Here is a 16112-nt window from a genome sequence, read left to right on the forward strand (position 1 = left end):
GACATATCTTTCTAGGAATCCTAAGAGACGAAGTGGGTTTCGAAAACGTCTGCGACGCTGTTTTCTAAGAAAGCAAAAAAGTTTGCAACACTTCTTTAGTTCAAAACTTTGTATTGTCTTCAGTGTTAAAAGATCTAGCGTGCTAAATCTTTTCCTGGCCGGGTGCGTACACAGGTAAGAAAAGTTAATAATACTGTACTTCACTTCTTTCATTTTGCTTGGAATTCTTTGGTGAATTATCACTGTCTAGCTGCGAAGATCTCGTTTCGCAAAATGGGGAGTTTTGAATTTAGAAACTCTGTACTTCCAATGTCAGTTCCATTCCCTCCCAACCACTTTTATGCAGAAAGAAATCTGTCCGATATGATATTTGATATCTTCGGGTTTATTCATAATTTCGTGACGTTTCGTTTTACAAAATACAGTAAGAGATACTTAACTGAACCTCTGGACTGACAAATCGGATTAAAAGTAATCAAAGTAGTGTCCCACAGTACTAAAGTCTAAAAGCTGTCGACGTTTCTAAATAATATTGCTTCAAGGTGGTACACTGAAGGTAAATTCCACCACTTTTAATTTTACAGCGACACGTTTGATATGCTCCATTGCCACGGATAAATTCAGTATATACTGATTGGGAAATAAGTGCTGGTGGTATTCATCCCAGGGATTTTGTCGAATGTTATCACACAAATTCCAATTTTTTAGGAAAAAGTATTGCAATCTACCCAGTACATAAAGCTGAAATTACTCAGATTATTCTAATTTTTGTAACAGATTCAGCAGATTGAACCATCAAAGACCGGTCAAAATTTTCGAACAGTCCTTAAAATTTCTCATCAACTTCGATTTTATATAGCATGGAAATATCGGTAGAAAAGTGCTTGTTCATTGCGATATGCTTTTCTTGTGCTGTTGTTTTAACTTGTTTCTAACAGTCTGCACAATGGCGGTAACTTCTAGCAAGAAATATAACAGAAGCCTGCGACGCACAATATTATACGAAGGATAAATACGGAACTTGGAATGATTATTTCCTTATCTTGAAAACGGCCACTATCACCCTCTGAATCGTCGTGAACCGACAAAAGGAAACAGGCGCCATGTTCTTGAATGCAGACGCAGCAAAATGGTTCCCAAGTCACTGCCGGAAATTCCCGAGACGTTGGACGCAGTGTCTTACGTCCATTGTGCAGCAAAAGATCATTGTAATGTCCATTGTCTGATATAAAACCCAGGGAGGTTCTCATTCGATGTGTTCAGCAAAATCAGCGCGATCAAGGATGCTTTCAAAGCACCACCATATGATGCAAAGCTTCAAAGAGCACCGGCGCAGATTTTAAGAATTCTTTAGACGCTTCAGGTTCGTAGAAATTATTGCGGGCAATATCTGTATCAAATTTGGCATCCGAAAATCTTTTAGAAAGATTGTAATGATGATGTTCCGAAACTACACTGCATAACATGACGTATCTCTGATCTCTTGAATAGCACATTTCATCACATGTACACTATAAAGAGTATTTAGTATGGATCACTGACATCCCTGTGGAAGAAGCTGGGCCGAGTTGTTCGAAAGCTGGTTAACGCTAACTCAGGATTAAAAGTTACCCGAAGTGTTAATTTTTCTTGTATAAAATTGTTCTTCACTACTTATGTTTTGAGTGGTTTGAGATTATTCAAACCCAAAACTGAAGGAAAAACAATACTGTAAACAGAAAACCTCACCGAAAACATACAAACTGAAATCAAAATTGTCGTTAAGCCTGGGTTAGCTTAACTAGGCCTTGAACAACCCAGACATGACAGACAGACAGTTCAGTAAATCTCAAATGTATTTCTCTTACATAAATTTTATTTGCCCCCAAATAAAAGCGTTTATGGCTTCTACCCACGCCCCTGGCGTTACTGTAAACACAGTGTTAATTTTCAACCAGGAGTTTAAGATAATGAGGGAAGGCTGGGAGTACTGAAGGGTCGAACTAAATGGGGGCGGGGTCACCAAGTACAAACTTGATTGAACAATAATCACAAGACCATCACAAGACAATCTTATGACTTCGATGATAATAGCGAATTCATTGGTAATAGTCACGAGTTTCACTGGAAAATAACTTGGCCTCGCTTTCAGCGATCGGTTTAAGACGTGGCATGTTTCTCGAGTTCGTCCTCTTTGTCTTCAGACCTAACACACTCAGCGAGTTCAACCCTCCTCCCTTCCTCCACCTCATTTATATTATGTATTTGTGATATAGGCACTTCTCCATTTTTCTCGTGCCCTCACCTTTGCAAGAGCTTAACAAATAATAATTCGTTATATTGTATTTCATATTAGTTTTAATCAATAAATCGGCCATTCTGCGTGGCCAAAATTTATCCCAACAACGACTTGTCTGGTTTCGATTTCTTTAAGCACTCTAGCAAGCAAAGCTCGACTGTTGACCCAGAAAATTTGACGTAGGTACAGCTTCATAGTTATAATTTCGGAAACAAGGGAAGAAGACATAAATGCATTTTCTGAAATATGCGAGTTTTAATTTGTGAAGCCCTTAGAAATTTATAGAAATATCTGTTCTTATCAAGGCAGTGAAAACATTCCAATCTATCAATGACTCAAGGAACATTTTCCACTCAATTTTGTTACCATTTTAAAATTAACACTGCAACTTATAAGAAAAAAAAATGATAGCTTAACTTAAATGCAATTTTCTTTTTATAAGGGTTTGATCCCAATATTAACTTAGCTATTGAATATCTCCTTTCAGCACCATGCCTTCGAAGAAGGCAAAATGGCGGAAGAAATACGACGAACAGAACAGACCTCAGGACGATGCTAAAGGTAAATGCTTGTAGAATAAGAAAGTAAAACCATTTCACTCTTCGGAGTATAATTTTAAACTAGCGATGATTATGAAATGAATATTAACAATATATGTCTTGGATTATGGCTAATTAAGAGTTTACTCAAAGCTGGAAAAAATATCAGTTAGTTGAGGTGCCGGTTGCAATAAATATGACTTGGTTCTGCTGCAAAATCGGCAAATTTGCATGGTTAGAGAGCGTTTGAGCATGGGTTAAATTTGTCAATGCCAAGAAGCAGTTTCTTACCTTTTATCTAGTAAAAATTGTTTACTAAACTAAAACTAAAATAGTTTTACCAGAGCTAAAAAGGAAGTTATCATACTAGGCCTTAACGACACTGAAAAGGGAAAACATAAATTTATACTTCAAAAGGTAGCCAGGGAACAGTTTCCAATACTTTTCAGCAGTTATCCTTCGACGGATCAATACTTCCACACTTTATTAAGCGATCGGTTGCAATATTGGTGTAACAAAAATACCCAGTCATGGTTAAACAAGTTGTGGCCATCCTCATGACATAACCAACAATACCACCTGATAAAAATCCAAAAACATTTCGGTGAAAACCTTTTTTTTTTGGTCGAATTGTGATTACCATATGAAGATACCAGGTTTTGCAAATTTTCAAACACTTCTGTAAGACGGATTCAGAGCTATTTGAAATTTTCGAAAATTTAAGGTGACTTAGCTTAGCATGAGAGATGGACTTAGTTGTTTGGCATTTTAGAGTCCGAAGAAACAGCAGGGCAAAATGAAGAAGGGCAAGGCAAGACATCACAAGGAACAGAAGGAGCTGAAACGAAAGGAGGTGCATGTGGAACAACTGCTGATGAAATACCAGGTACATTGGTGAAACTGTCGACAAACATTTAGCATACAATAATAAGAATAAATTGATTAAGTACATTCTACTGCAACCTTAACCTCAGTCAGTTTTATGCGGGCGTGTTTGAAACACGAAATGGTGAAATTACGAAATAGCACTACGGGAAAGAATCAATGTGGGATACGGAAGCGTCTGTAAGGGTTAACCCTTACAATCATCGAGAGCTAACCACTGTCGAGTCGATGATATTTTAACTAACCTGAGCGCTGTTTATAGGCTAACCGGAGCGTTATTTAGTCTAATCGCAGTGCCATTTCGTGTTTTAAACACGCCCGTTTAATGCCTAGTAAGGTTGTAAATTCAACGAAATGTTTCTGGCACTACTGAAGAAAACTACCTGTTTTGAAGGCGGTGGAAGTAAGTTCGCCCACTGTCATTTATTGACTTTACTTATTTTGGATAGAAAATTGAGCGAAGTGGCTTGGCAGTTACGTTGTTACGCGTAAAACGGAAGTTGACGATGTTTAAAAAAGTTGACGATTATTTCAGTTTTCCTTGATGACTATGTGTTTTCTTGATTCAAGACGACAGTACTAAGGAGGAGAGGCGAGACCACAGAGGCCGGCTAAGAGGAAAGCAGCGCGAATTAGGAAGAAAAGGCCGATATCAGAAACGAGGTCCTGGAAGAGAAGAGACTAGTCCAGGTAAACGTAAAATGCAGATTGAATCAAGTTATGTTGGCTTATGAGCGCGCGAGAGGGTGTTTCAGTGGGTATGCATGTGAAAGGAGTCAATTTCGTAGCAGAGGATGAACAATACAAACGAAAGTGATCGTCTTAACCACACTTCTAAGGAGCATAATGTTTCCTACTTAACTCAATCGTTCCTCCTTCAGGTTCCTCCAGGTTTTGCAAATACTGTATCGAGATAGCAGTCAATGAGGGCGGTGAAAAACAAAAACAAGATGTAATTCTCTTCATTATCAGTATAATGACAGGCTAACGATCGGTATGCTTTTGGAAAGATGCCACACTAAACTTAGGGGAGCAGGGATGGTGTAATGGTGAGAGCGTTCCCCTTCCCTCAATTTGGCCTGGGTTCGATCCTGGCTTGATGCTGTGTGGATTCAGCTTGTTGCTGGCTCTCACCTTTCTCCGAGGGTTTATCTCCGGATATTAGGTTTCTCCTCTCCAGAAAAAGCCAATATTTCCAAATTCCAATTCCTCTCTAAATTTTGTAATATTTTTTGCTGAAAGGTTGCTTTGTCAAGATGTTGATTTCTAACTTGATTTTACGTTTCACTGATATTCGTGTCGATTCTTGGTGACGTAACGATACTTTGTGAAATTTGTATTAATTGTGTAAAATTGTAATAATTGGGTAAAATTGAACACTTCTTGACCCAATCAATATTTACAGAGCCTGAAGCTACAAAGGAACCAAAGGAGGGAGGCACACGAAGGACAACAGCGGCCGGAAGACAAATCCCAGCGTCACAAGGTGCAGAAGGCAGAGCTCAAGGTCGGTGACTTGTTCTGATTTTAGGACAGAAACTCTTGACATGTCTCTATGTTCAATAAGTAAGTTGGATATTAGATGTTACCCTCCACGGACACAGAGAATTGCTTTAGTTTAGTCATCATACCACGTCAAATTGATGTATTACTCCAGCCAGCATCCCCTTGGTTACACTGAAAAATTTTGCCTTTATATAATAAAGGATACAAGAATTGAACTATCAGCTACAGGGAAAGAGAAAAGTTGGATGACCAAGGAACAACTGGAAGCGGTCCATGCTGCAGGAGTTGGAAAGAGTGGGCTACTTTTGAGAGAGAGCCAAAGCGTTGGCAAAGAACCGTGTGCGTTGGAGGGTACTGGTAGACGCCCTATGCTTGCCCGAGGATGATAAAGGATAATGATGATTACAGACAAGTCCCAATCTCCCAAACAGACATCAGTTAAATTGCTATTGTTTAAGAAAAATTGTTGGTACAGAAATAGCGTGTTGAATCCCGTGCACTGATTAAATTATTCTATTTATAACAATTTGTCTTTTATTGTAGGTGCTAACTTTGACGAACAGAACAACCACGCTCATGGAGGACGCGGAAGAGGAGCATCATGGGAACACCAAAAAGGTCGAGGGCCGTCGTCACGGGGAAAAGGAAAACCTTCAGGTGAAAATAAAAACGAAAAATAGCCGCAAGTAATCATTATTAGTTTGAATTCAGTTGGGGGGGGGGGGGGGGGGGAGAGAAATCTTTGTTGGAGCGCTCCGCTCAAAGTGTTGCTATCGCTTTTCTTTAATAGAATTGTCATCAGTTCCGCTTCTCCGTATGGAAAGTGGGGCCAGAAATGTTTCTTCTCCAGGACACTCTGTCAAGCGCCGCCAGCCCTGCCTCTACCGAAGAACAGTAACCCATCGCCATTCGCTCTTTCTTCACTCTCCTACGCCATATTTCTCTGGGTCTTCCTCTCTTGCGTTTTCCCTCCGAGGCCCACGTCAGTGCACCTCATGGGAAGGAACTGTTATCCATTCGTAGCACGTGTCCAGTGCATGTCCACTTCCTTCTTTTTACTTGTTCGCTGATAGTTTCCATGTTAGCTCTCTTGCGCACCTCTTCATTTGATACTCGTATAGGCCAATAGATTTTTAAAAGCCTACCCAGGCATTTGTGCTGGAAAGTATTTAGTTTGGCCTCACCCCCCCCCCCCCCTTTGTCATTCTCGACGATTCACATCTGTACAGCAACATAGCTAGTACGTTAGACTTGAATATTCTTATCTTAGTACTCTTACTCAGTTGGCTGCTTTTCCAGATATTCATCAGTTTACAAAACGCTGCTCTTGCTTTTCCCAGTCTGCATCTGCTCCACCAGAGGTAGTAACTTTGGCTCCCAAATGGACAAAACTGTCTACGCCTTCAAATTCTTCTCCATTTACCATAGCTTTCTTATCGTTTACAGCAATGAATGCCATTACTTTCGTTTTGGCAATGTTGATCTTTCGACCCAGTTTCTTGGCTGGCATTAAATAAGCGATCGGTCTTCAACTGGAACTGCCATTTTGCATTTGATAACAGTGCAAGATCATCAACGAAATCGAGATCTTCGACTTTCTCAGTAAACCTCCACCTAATTCCAGTATTTCTTTCCTCAAGCGCCTTCCTCATCAGCCAATCAGTGACAAACAGATAAGACACCATGACATAACGCCCCCCTCCCGGACACCTGAATGAATGTCAAGACAATCAGTCTTTCCTTCCCCATCGACTACTGCACACTGGCTTCCTCTGTACATTGCCTGTACCATCCTAAACATTTTGGGTGGAATACCATATAACCTTATGATTCTCCACAGGGAGACCCTGTGGACACTGTGGAAAGCATTTTCATAGTCTATGAAGCAAAAAAAAAGGGTTGTTTTCTATCGTTTTTCTTTAATCGATTAGTCGGGAGTAAACCGAAGTTCTTGTAATTGGGTATATTATGTTGCTTAGCAATTTCTCTGGTGAAAACCGAAGGATCAGTACCAAAATCAATGCATTCTTGGAGACTAGGTTCTCACTGAAACACGTACCTACAGAAGAACTGAAATTTATATATTTACTTACCAATGCATACTGTCTCATAATACAGATAGAAACCAAGAACAACGTCCAGGAAGGCCTTGTCCAATGAATGCTGATTCCCATTCACCACCACAGGACAAAACACAGCCCCCTCCTGTTCGTAGATTTTTTCCTGCAAAATGTGTCCTAGACCTGAAAACGTTAAAAGAGATGAATCCTCGTGATGTAGTCTGCAGGTTAAATGAAAGTATGGCTCGCTTTAAGTTCTTTCTACGATCACCGCAGGAGGAGCATAACAGCGATGAGTTCATCTTCGACCTCACGTGTACACTAGCAATTGCCTGTAGAGCACCACCGGACAAGAACACAAACGAGATTCTAGCCGCGCTCAAAGGCTCGGAATTCTTGACCTCAAAGATTCCTCGTCTGCTTGATCATCTGCAAGTGTCAACGGTGTTGAATGAACAAGAATCCCAGAGAAAACTCATTCAAAGCTTGATCAAAGTGTTCACGAGGTATTTGAGACACTTGCCCAGTTCATATGCCGACCTGCCTTACACTCAGTTGAAACAAGCCTTGCACCAGTCAAGCATTCATGAAAAGGATCATTTACAGAAAGAGTTAGAGGCTTTTAAACAAACCAGAGATGATCTCATTATAGCGGAAAGGCAGAAGCATGGAAAACGTTACGCCAACAAAGCAGGGCAAAAACCGCCAAACGATTTCAGAGACATACCAATTTGTCCCACAAACAAAGAAATCGCATCTCATGAACGGCCCTTCCTACGTAAGAACATTTTAAAGGGAAGATATGAAGATGCCGAGCACTACCTTGATGTACAGTTTCGGTTGCTTAGAGAGGATTTTCTTGAGCCACTCAGGGAAGGCATCCACGAAATTGTCCAAAATGTACCAAGAAAACAGCGCAATCAGTTAATGAAACAGTACCAAGGAGCACGTATTGTCGACAAACAATTCACGCCGTTCGGAATCATTTATCAAGTACAATTTGATGTTTCCAGGTTCGATACCAAAAGATGGGCAAATTCCAAACGACTTCTGTTTGGTTCATTCCTTTGTCTTTCAAACAACAACTTTGAGACAATGCTTTTTGCAACAGTTTCCAAACGAGATCCAGAGGAACTGGCAAAAGGTAGAATTGAAATTCGATTCATCGAGGACCAAGATGTGTTTGGGGTGGAAAACCGTACATGTGAGTATCAAATGGTTGAGTCGCCTGCCTACTATGAAGCCTATCGTCATGTTCTCAAAGGCCTGAAGGAATCGGATGAAACCACCATGCCATTCAAGAAATATCTGGTTGAATGTAGTGAAGATGTCGATCCACCCGAGTATCTGAGGCGCGAGGATTCTGAAGAACCAGTTTGCTATGATCTTAGGTTGGCATTGGATGTTCCAGATGAAACGAACGCAAGTAGGGTACCAGTCCTGCAGCTCGGAGCCTGGCCCTCTGTTGAGATCCTTCCACTTAACAGCTCCCAGTTTGAAGCGTTAAAAACAGCAGTTACAACTGAGTTTTCGGTCATTCAGGGACCCCCAGGAACGGGGAAGACGTATGTTGGAGCCAAAATCGTTCGATGCTTACTAGAGAATCGAGCAGCCTGGGACCCTGATAAAGTCTCGCCAATGCTTATGGTCTGTTACACAAACCACGCCCTTGATCAGTTCTTAGAAAAAGTATTAGAATTTCTTCCCAAAGAGCAGATCATACGTGTTGGAGGAAGATGCAGAAGTCCACAACTAGAAAAGTGTAATCTGAAATTATTTACTGACGAGCACAGGATGCATGAAAGACGAAGAGAAATCAGAGATATGATACGAAGCAAAGTCTGGAAAATGAGAGACTGGAAGAAATTACTTTCGAAAGCAGACAAAGAGCTTTTGGAATTCGACGATTTGGAAAATCTACTGGATTCTGAACATGCAGAGCAGCTCTACAGTGCCATATTTCCTCCTAACGCAGAAAACGAGTGTCGAACGCCAGACAACGCTTTCAAACTCTGGCTTTGTGGCAACAAGCAAATGGACTCCTTCAACCGACCCACGGTAGAACAAACAGAGGAGCAGGGGAGGACAAGGCAAGGTGGATCTGTCCTTCTAGACAATGATGTAGGTGAAGACGATAAAATATTCTATGACGCTACTCTGCTAGCAGCACCACGTGACAACGATGAAGGCAAAGGCAGCAATCCACCAGCACCTACATCTCAGGTAGATCTCAAAGAAAACTCTCTTTACTACAACGGACCAAATGGCTTCCTAGCTCAACAAAGCAGCAAGCTGGCAACATCAGTTGGGTCTCAAGCCAGTTCTCTCGTAGAACATGCCCACGTTTCTCAAACGTTAAAGGATGTAGAAGAAATCCAAGACAGCAAATGGATTAAAGATCCTCCAGGCTGGACAAACAACTGCGATGGAGGTGTTAATAAGATAACAGACGCTTTCGAGGAGACCATCGAAGTAGAAAAGGAAGCTGATTTGATACAGGATCAAAGATTCATACATGGAGATGAAGATTTCCTGTCATTTATGTCGAGACAATCAGATGACTTGGGTTGTCAGAAACAAGACCAAGAAGACAAGGAAGACCAAGAAGAGGGATGGGAAACTGTATCCTACAGGAAGAAGGGAAAAAAATTTGCATGGCAGCAAACAACAGATAAGAATTCCAAAGACGGAATGGGAAGCGCTCACGTTCCAAGAGAGAAAAGTACAGCCCAAAAAGAATCCTCAAAGGGAAACAAAAACAAGAAAATAAAAATAACAGCAGATATCAAATCATTAAAGCGAGATCTGGAAAAAAAAGTTGCGATGCCTACCGATGAAGCGATGAGGGTTGACAACATTTGGCTTTTATCCTCCTCGGATCGACGTCGGTTGTATCTTTTTTGGATAGAGAGCTATCGTGAACGCTACAGGGCAGAGATTCAAAGAGGTGAACAGGAATATGACCAACTTTGTCAAGAACAAGAGGCAGTTAGATTTGAAGAAGAAGAAGAGGTTATACGTCGCGCAACTGTTGTTGGCATGACGACCAACGGTGCAGCACGATATCACTCAACCCTTCAGAGTGTAGCTCCCAGAGTTGTTGTAATCGAAGAAGCAGCTGAGGTAATGGAAGCTCATATCATCACTTCTCTTTCACACGACACAAAGCATACCATTCTTATCGGGGACCACAAGCAACTCCGTCCAAAGGCAACAGTGTACGAGTTAGCCCAAAAATACAACCTGGCAATTTCGCTGTTCGAAAGAATGGTGATGAACAGTATGGATTGCAAACGTTTGTCCATACAGCACCGTATGCGTCCTGAAATTGCTGCACTTACTAAACGAATCTACGATCACGAAATTGTTGACCACGAAACGGTGTGCAAATTCAAGGACATATCTGGCCTAAACCTCAATCTGTTCTTCATAGATCATTGTGAGCCCGAGGTCCACATAGACGGGATGCAAAGTTACTCTAACCCTCACGAAGCCGACTTCTTAGTGGCCCTTTGCAAATACCTTTTACTTCAAGGATACAAAAGAAGCCAAATTACAGTTCTCACCATGTATACCGGTCAGTTGTTACTTCTTCAAGAGAAGATGCCAAGGAAAACCTTCTGGGGAGTCAGAGTCTGTGCAGTAGACAACTTTCAAGGTGAAGAAAATGACATCATTCTTCTGTCATTGGTCAGAAGCAATTCTTACCAGCGAATTGGTTTCTTAAACGAGTCAAACAGAATCTGTGTTGCATTGTCCCGAGCTCGCCAAGGATTTTACTGCATTGGAAACTTCAAGCTACTGAAAAGCCAGAGCAAACTGTGGCAGGAGATATGTAACGATTTAGAAACAAAGAACGCCATCGGAGAGACTCTACAGCTAGTATGCAAAAGACACAACAAAGTCACCAGTGTGGGAACGTCACGTGAGTTTGATATCACATTTGGAGGATGCAAGATGCCCTGTGGAGAACGTCTTGTTTGTGGCCATGCGTGTGAGAAACCATGCCACGCTTCAGCCCACTTCCAAGACCCCTGCTCTAAATTGTGCCTGATGAAATGCTGCTCCAACGACCACCAATGCCAACATAGGTGCCATTATCCAACCAACTGTCCTGAGTGTCGTCAAGATATGTTAAAGACGGTCCCTCAGTGCGGCCACGAACAACCCGTCCCGTGCAGTGTTGACCCAGAAATGTTCCCCTGTACACTCAAATGCGAAAAACTCCTCAAATGTGGACACAACTGCCAGGAAGCATGTGGGGAATCGTGTACGAAAAAATGTAACGTTCCCTGTAGGAAAACTCTCCCGTGTGGACATGAAAAAACCATGCCTTGTTTTAATGATCCCGTGGATTATAAAGGGTGTAACAGCAAGTGTACCAAACTTCTCGAGTGTGGCCATCCCTGTTCAAGAACATGCAAACAACGTTGTGAATGCAACACAAAAGTTGAAGTTGAACTACCGTGTGGTCATCGAAAACAAGTTTTATGTCGAAAGAAAGACACGCCACCACCGTGCGCGGAGAGATGCAGGAGAACACTGAACTGTGGACACGATTGTCCGGGCTTGTGTCATGAAGAATGTGCGGCGAAAAAATGCAAAAGCATTGTCTTTAAATTTCTTCCATGTGGCCATCAGCAAAGTGTTACTTGCCACCTTGACCCCAACAAGGCTTTTTGTTACGCTCCATGCCAACGACAGCTGGATTGCGGACACAGATGCACATCTGTGTGTGGCCGTGTGTGCGACGAGGTTCGATGTGAAGAAGTATGTCTAAAGAAGTGTGAGCGAGGTCATGCCTGTCAACGACGGTGCCATTTTGGTGCGTCATGTAATGATTGCATGATTGTGGTTAATATGACAATTCCCACATGCGGACACAGCATTGAGATGCCCTGTTACGTTGATCCATCTTCATTGAGGTGTAAAAAGCCATGTGAAAGAGTAAGGATCTGTGGACATCATTGTCAAAACATTTGCAGTACGAAATGTGAAGCTCAAGAGTGCAAGGCGCCCGTAAAAACAACGTTACAATGTGGTCACGAGGCGACTATACCCTGTCATAAGGATCCCGAAAAATATAAATGTGAAGAAATAGTAGAGGTCTGTCTACCATGTGGACACAAGACGTCCTTGGCCTGCCATGTTGTAAAAGCGAATCAACAAAAAGTATTATGCAACGTGAAAGTTGAGAAAGAACTGCCTTGCAAGCACAAACTCACTCTTCCCTGTCACAAAAATCCCAAAGAATGCAAATGTAAGAAGAAAGTCGATGTCCCCTTGTCGTGTGGTCATACGACGGCTCTTATTTGCTGTAATAAGATGGCAGACTTAAAAAATGTTTCTTGTAAGGTTAAGGTGAAAAGAAGACTACCATGTGACCACGAGATAACTATTCCATGCTACAAAAATCAGATGGAGCACGTTTGTGAAGAGGAGGCTGAAATCACCCTTTCCTGTGGACACACGAAGCTCACAACATGCTCGAAAGCGAGACATGGGCAGCATGGTGAAATCTGTAACATAAAGGTAATGAGAAGATTACAGTGTGGACACGAAAGGGAGATGTTGTGTTCAGACAAACCCATGGAGCACGTTTGTGAAGAGGAGGCTGAAATCACCCTTTCCTGTGGGCACAAGAAGCTCACAACATGCTTTAAGGCGATACATGAGCCGCATGGTGAAATCTGTGATACAAAGGTGACGAGAAGATTGAATTGTGGGCACGAAAGGGAAATGTTGTGTTCAGACAAACCAGGTGAAGTGTTTTGTGATGCTCCTTGCGAACAACGTCTTCCATGTGAACATCTTTGCACTAAAAAATGTGGCGACGACTGCGCTAGCTTCAAATGTGCCGTCAGAGTCCAGAAGCTCTTGGCATGTGGCTCACATGAAATCAATTGTCGTTGCTCTGATGATGTGTCCCAGATGATCTGTCCAAATGGTTGCAAGCGAACATTGTCTTGCGGGCATAAATGCCCTGGTAAATGCTCTGAGGATTGTAGTCAGTTCCAATGCCAGAAGATTGTCGTCAAACATCTCAATTGTGCAGGAGGGCATTCTCTAAGAATGCCTTGTAGTGATGATCCCAACACTGTAATATGCCAGGAACACTGCAACAATAAGCTAGATTGTGGTCATCCCTGTCCCGGCTCTTGCAGCCAGCCTTGCAGAAGTCTGAAGTGCATGCGAAGAGTAGAGAAAACATTTCCTTGCGGTCACATTGCGCCACTAAAGTGTTTCCAAAGCAAAACAGCGACCTGCAGGGAACGTTGTCGCCGTCATAAGAGCTCATGCAAACATATTTGTAAAGGGGTCTGTGGTGAAGATTGCTCTAAATACCCCTGTGATGTAGAGGTGACAAAAACCCTCTCGTGTGGGCATAAGATTAAAATGCGTTGTAGTCGCCCTGTGGAAGACGTACAATGTCCTGCTGTATGTGGAAAAGACTTGCCATGTGGTCATCAGTGTTCTGGGGCATGTGATGATTGCCAACAAAGCGGTTCACATGAATTGTGCGAACATCCATGTGGTCGATTGCTTGTTTGTTCGCACCGCTGTAGAGGAAGATGTAGTGAGCCTTGCCCTCCTTGTGACAAAAAATGCGACCGACGTTGCCCTCATGGGCAATGTAACAAACGCTGTGCCCAGCTGTGTGAACCATGCAGAAGACCGTGCACCTGGAATTGTCCTCACTACCAGTGCAAAAATCTCTGTGGAGAGGAATGCGATCGCCCTCGCTGTGATGCTCCCTGTCCTAAAAAACTGCCTTGTCGCCACCCCTGTATTGGCTTGTGTGGAGAAAACTGCCCCACTGTGTGTGCTATTTGTCATCGAGAGAAGCTTTCTTCCATGTTATCTGATGGACGTGGAAACAAGACGGAACCCAAACGATGTCTGCAACTTTTCGACTGTGGTCACATCATTAAAGTTGAAGAGATGGATGGGTGGATGTTCCGAGAACTGGCTAGCGATGATCAGCTAAGGAGATGCCCAAAGTGTTCTACATCAATTACGTTTAGCTATCGGTACGGAAATATCATCAAAAGGTCTGTTAAAAGCCTTGAAAAGGTAAAGAAGAGAGTGCAAGAGATAATATACGAAGAAACCACTTCTGCCAGGGATCTCCTGTCAATACGGGAATTGCACAATGATGTAACCAAGCTTAAGTTTCCGCCAATGGTTCTACGTGTTGTACAGTCGTATTTCAACAAAGCGAACTGGCTCGATTGGCCACGTGTTCGTGGGCGCTTTGCTCTTTTCATATTCACACTAAGAAATCACCTCTTGATTCTACAGCTAGCGCAAAGAACACATGAAGTGCTAAAAAAGGCGTTAGTTGGTCTTCAAGCAAGTTCAAAACAGCAGGTAGAGCTGAAAGAACTATGGAACGACACCAGAGATGCAATCGAAAAGATCAAAGTGTACCTGGAGGAACCTCAACTTGATTTGAAAACTCTTAGTCAAGTGTACGAACAGACAAGAAAGATCTTTCTTTTCTCCCAAGTTTTAGAGGCCCAAAGCAAGGCTACGATGCGTCAAATTCCTTTGTCAAGCAATGGTACAGCTGAACTGAGTCTGGCATGTAATCGCTTTAGAGTCTTTCTCAAGGGTAACGACGAGGTTCTAGATCTCGAATGGCTCAGAGAAACGGTCAACTTGTTGAGAACAGAGATGAGACTCCCACTCCGACCGCTTGAGGAAGCAAAAGACTTCGCAAATTTCCCAGGGTACCAAAAAGACGTCTGGAAATCGTGCGACCAAGGCCACGTTTATTTCACGGGATGGATAGTGCGAGGTGGCGAAGACATTCCGTTGGGAAGCGAAGGATGCAGCAGGTGTACGGCAGAGCAATGAAAATGGAAGAAGGACAGTTAACTGAAAGAAAAAATGTCATTACTTGTCATAGAAACTAATTTGCAGTGCTTCTTATAAAGAGGAAAGGCGCAAATTTCGAAAAGAATGGCAATTCATCACGTGGTAGTGGGTAATGAATCAAATTCGTGATTGAGCATGAAGTTGAAAGAATATGACGAATCCACGGAAAGCTTTTGAAAAAGGCTGAATACTACAGACTAGAAGCACCGGAGCGACAGTTCATCTGGGGTTGAGTTTTGAGAGGCATTATAGGACGTCACAGATTTGATGTAGTGTTAGAAGCAACTAATTTCCAGACGAAGAAACGGAAAGACCGTCAGAGAAAGCAGGTTGGTCGGTAAAGATTTGAAGGTGAAATGGAAACGTCAACTAAATCTGAGTGCGTTGGAGTGTCTTGCAGCAGGCCGTAGATGTATCTGTGCATCGGCTTAACAGCATGCCTTGCAATGGGGATGTTAAAATCTCACTTAATAGATGAATAACTCATAGCCATGGTGAAGAACAGACAAACAATAAACGGTGAAGTAAGTGAACCTGATTGAAAATAAGACACAACCGCGAAAGAAGAGAGTCGAAGAATTGACTCCTGATTCAGTACTTCACATTTGACTGATAAGAGATCAAGAAAATGAATTATAACTACATTAAGCATAGACATTTCAAGGAACATTTACCTTGAGTGAAATTTAAGTCTAAAACAAACGTAGGCTAGACAGCAAGTAGTTAATTTTTAAGCCCGTAGTCGCATTATGTGTAACGCTCGTTTTATATTCATCCTAAAAATGGCGCAAAATATACTACAAAAAGATAAATGCGTTAGCAAATGACTCGGCACCAAGCTTTAAGTTGGTTTACTTAGAGCTCACGTTCTTGTAAAATCACTGTTATTTTCAGTGTGTCAATTCAAAAGATCTATAAACCAAACAGTCCGATATGCTTGAATGCGGGCGAGTTTTTGTAAAA

General features: G+C 42.1%; 1 protein-coding gene across 1 annotated transcript; it reads left to right on the forward strand.

Annotated features, from left to right (window-relative positions):
• The first annotated feature begins 20 nt into the window (after positions 1–20).
• On the forward strand, positions 21–15128 carry LOC145465511 (uncharacterized). Its single transcript, XM_081449294.1, has 7 exons — positions 21–174; positions 2766–2839; positions 3590–3703; positions 4273–4392; positions 5108–5209; positions 5752–5865; positions 7327–15128. The coding sequence occupies exons 2-7, from the start codon at positions 2770–2772 to the stop codon at positions 15126–15128; spliced, it is 8322 nt and encodes a 2773-aa protein (XP_081305420.1). The 5' UTR covers positions 21–174; positions 2766–2769.
• Positions 15129–16112: the final 984 nt, after the last annotated feature.

This window comes from Orbicella franksi, chromosome 13 (assembly GCF_964199315.1).
Source record: "Orbicella franksi chromosome 13, jaOrbFran1.1, whole genome shotgun sequence".
NCBI lineage: Eukaryota > Metazoa > Cnidaria > Anthozoa > Scleractinia > Merulinidae > Orbicella > Orbicella franksi.